At 65.0% G+C, this 346-nt stretch overlaps 1 protein-coding gene across 1 annotated transcript in view; it reads right to left on the bottom strand.

Moving 5' to 3' along the window:
• Nucleotides 1-346, bottom strand: part of LOC104274231 (poly(rC)-binding protein 4-like) — a gene marked incomplete at its 5' end in the record, with an annotated part of 5,131 nt that overhangs the window by 4,602 nt on the left and 183 nt on the right. Inside the window, one exon of the mRNA XM_009869795.1 lies at nucleotides 127-243. Coding sequence (XP_009868097.1) covers nucleotides 127-243 — 117 coding nt within the window. The remainder of the gene's footprint in view (nucleotides 1-126; nucleotides 244-346) is intronic.

Below are 346 nucleotides of genomic sequence, written 5' to 3'. Positions count from 1 at the left end.
GCCGCCTCATCGCTCCCCGCTCCCAGGTCCTTCGAGGCAGAGGGAGAGGTGTGGCATCAGACCCCCATGAGTCCACCGACATGGGGCAACTGCTCCCAGCTCAGGGGCATGAGGGGGGCTGCCTACCTCCTCCAGCTTGAAGGCGATCATGGAGACAGCACGGAAGACGGCGTCAGTGGAGCCGGTGATAGTGGTGATGCGTTCAGGGCAGCACCCCTCTGAGATGGTGATGCGCGCGCTGCTCTGGGGACAGTGTCACACCTTGTCAGGGACGTCGAAGGCCCAGTGCTCTCTGTCCCTCCCCCAGGGGAGGGCTCACTGGGGGTGGGCTTGATGCCTGTGGACC

The sequence above is a fragment of the Apaloderma vittatum genome, unplaced genomic scaffold (genome assembly GCF_000703405.1).
Source record: "Apaloderma vittatum isolate BGI_N311 unplaced genomic scaffold, ASM70340v1 scaffold35265, whole genome shotgun sequence".
Lineage (NCBI taxonomy): Eukaryota > Metazoa > Chordata > Aves > Trogoniformes > Trogonidae > Apaloderma > Apaloderma vittatum.
The sequence above is the reverse complement of the archived record's forward strand: the minus strand, read 5'-3'. Positions and strand labels throughout refer to the sequence as shown.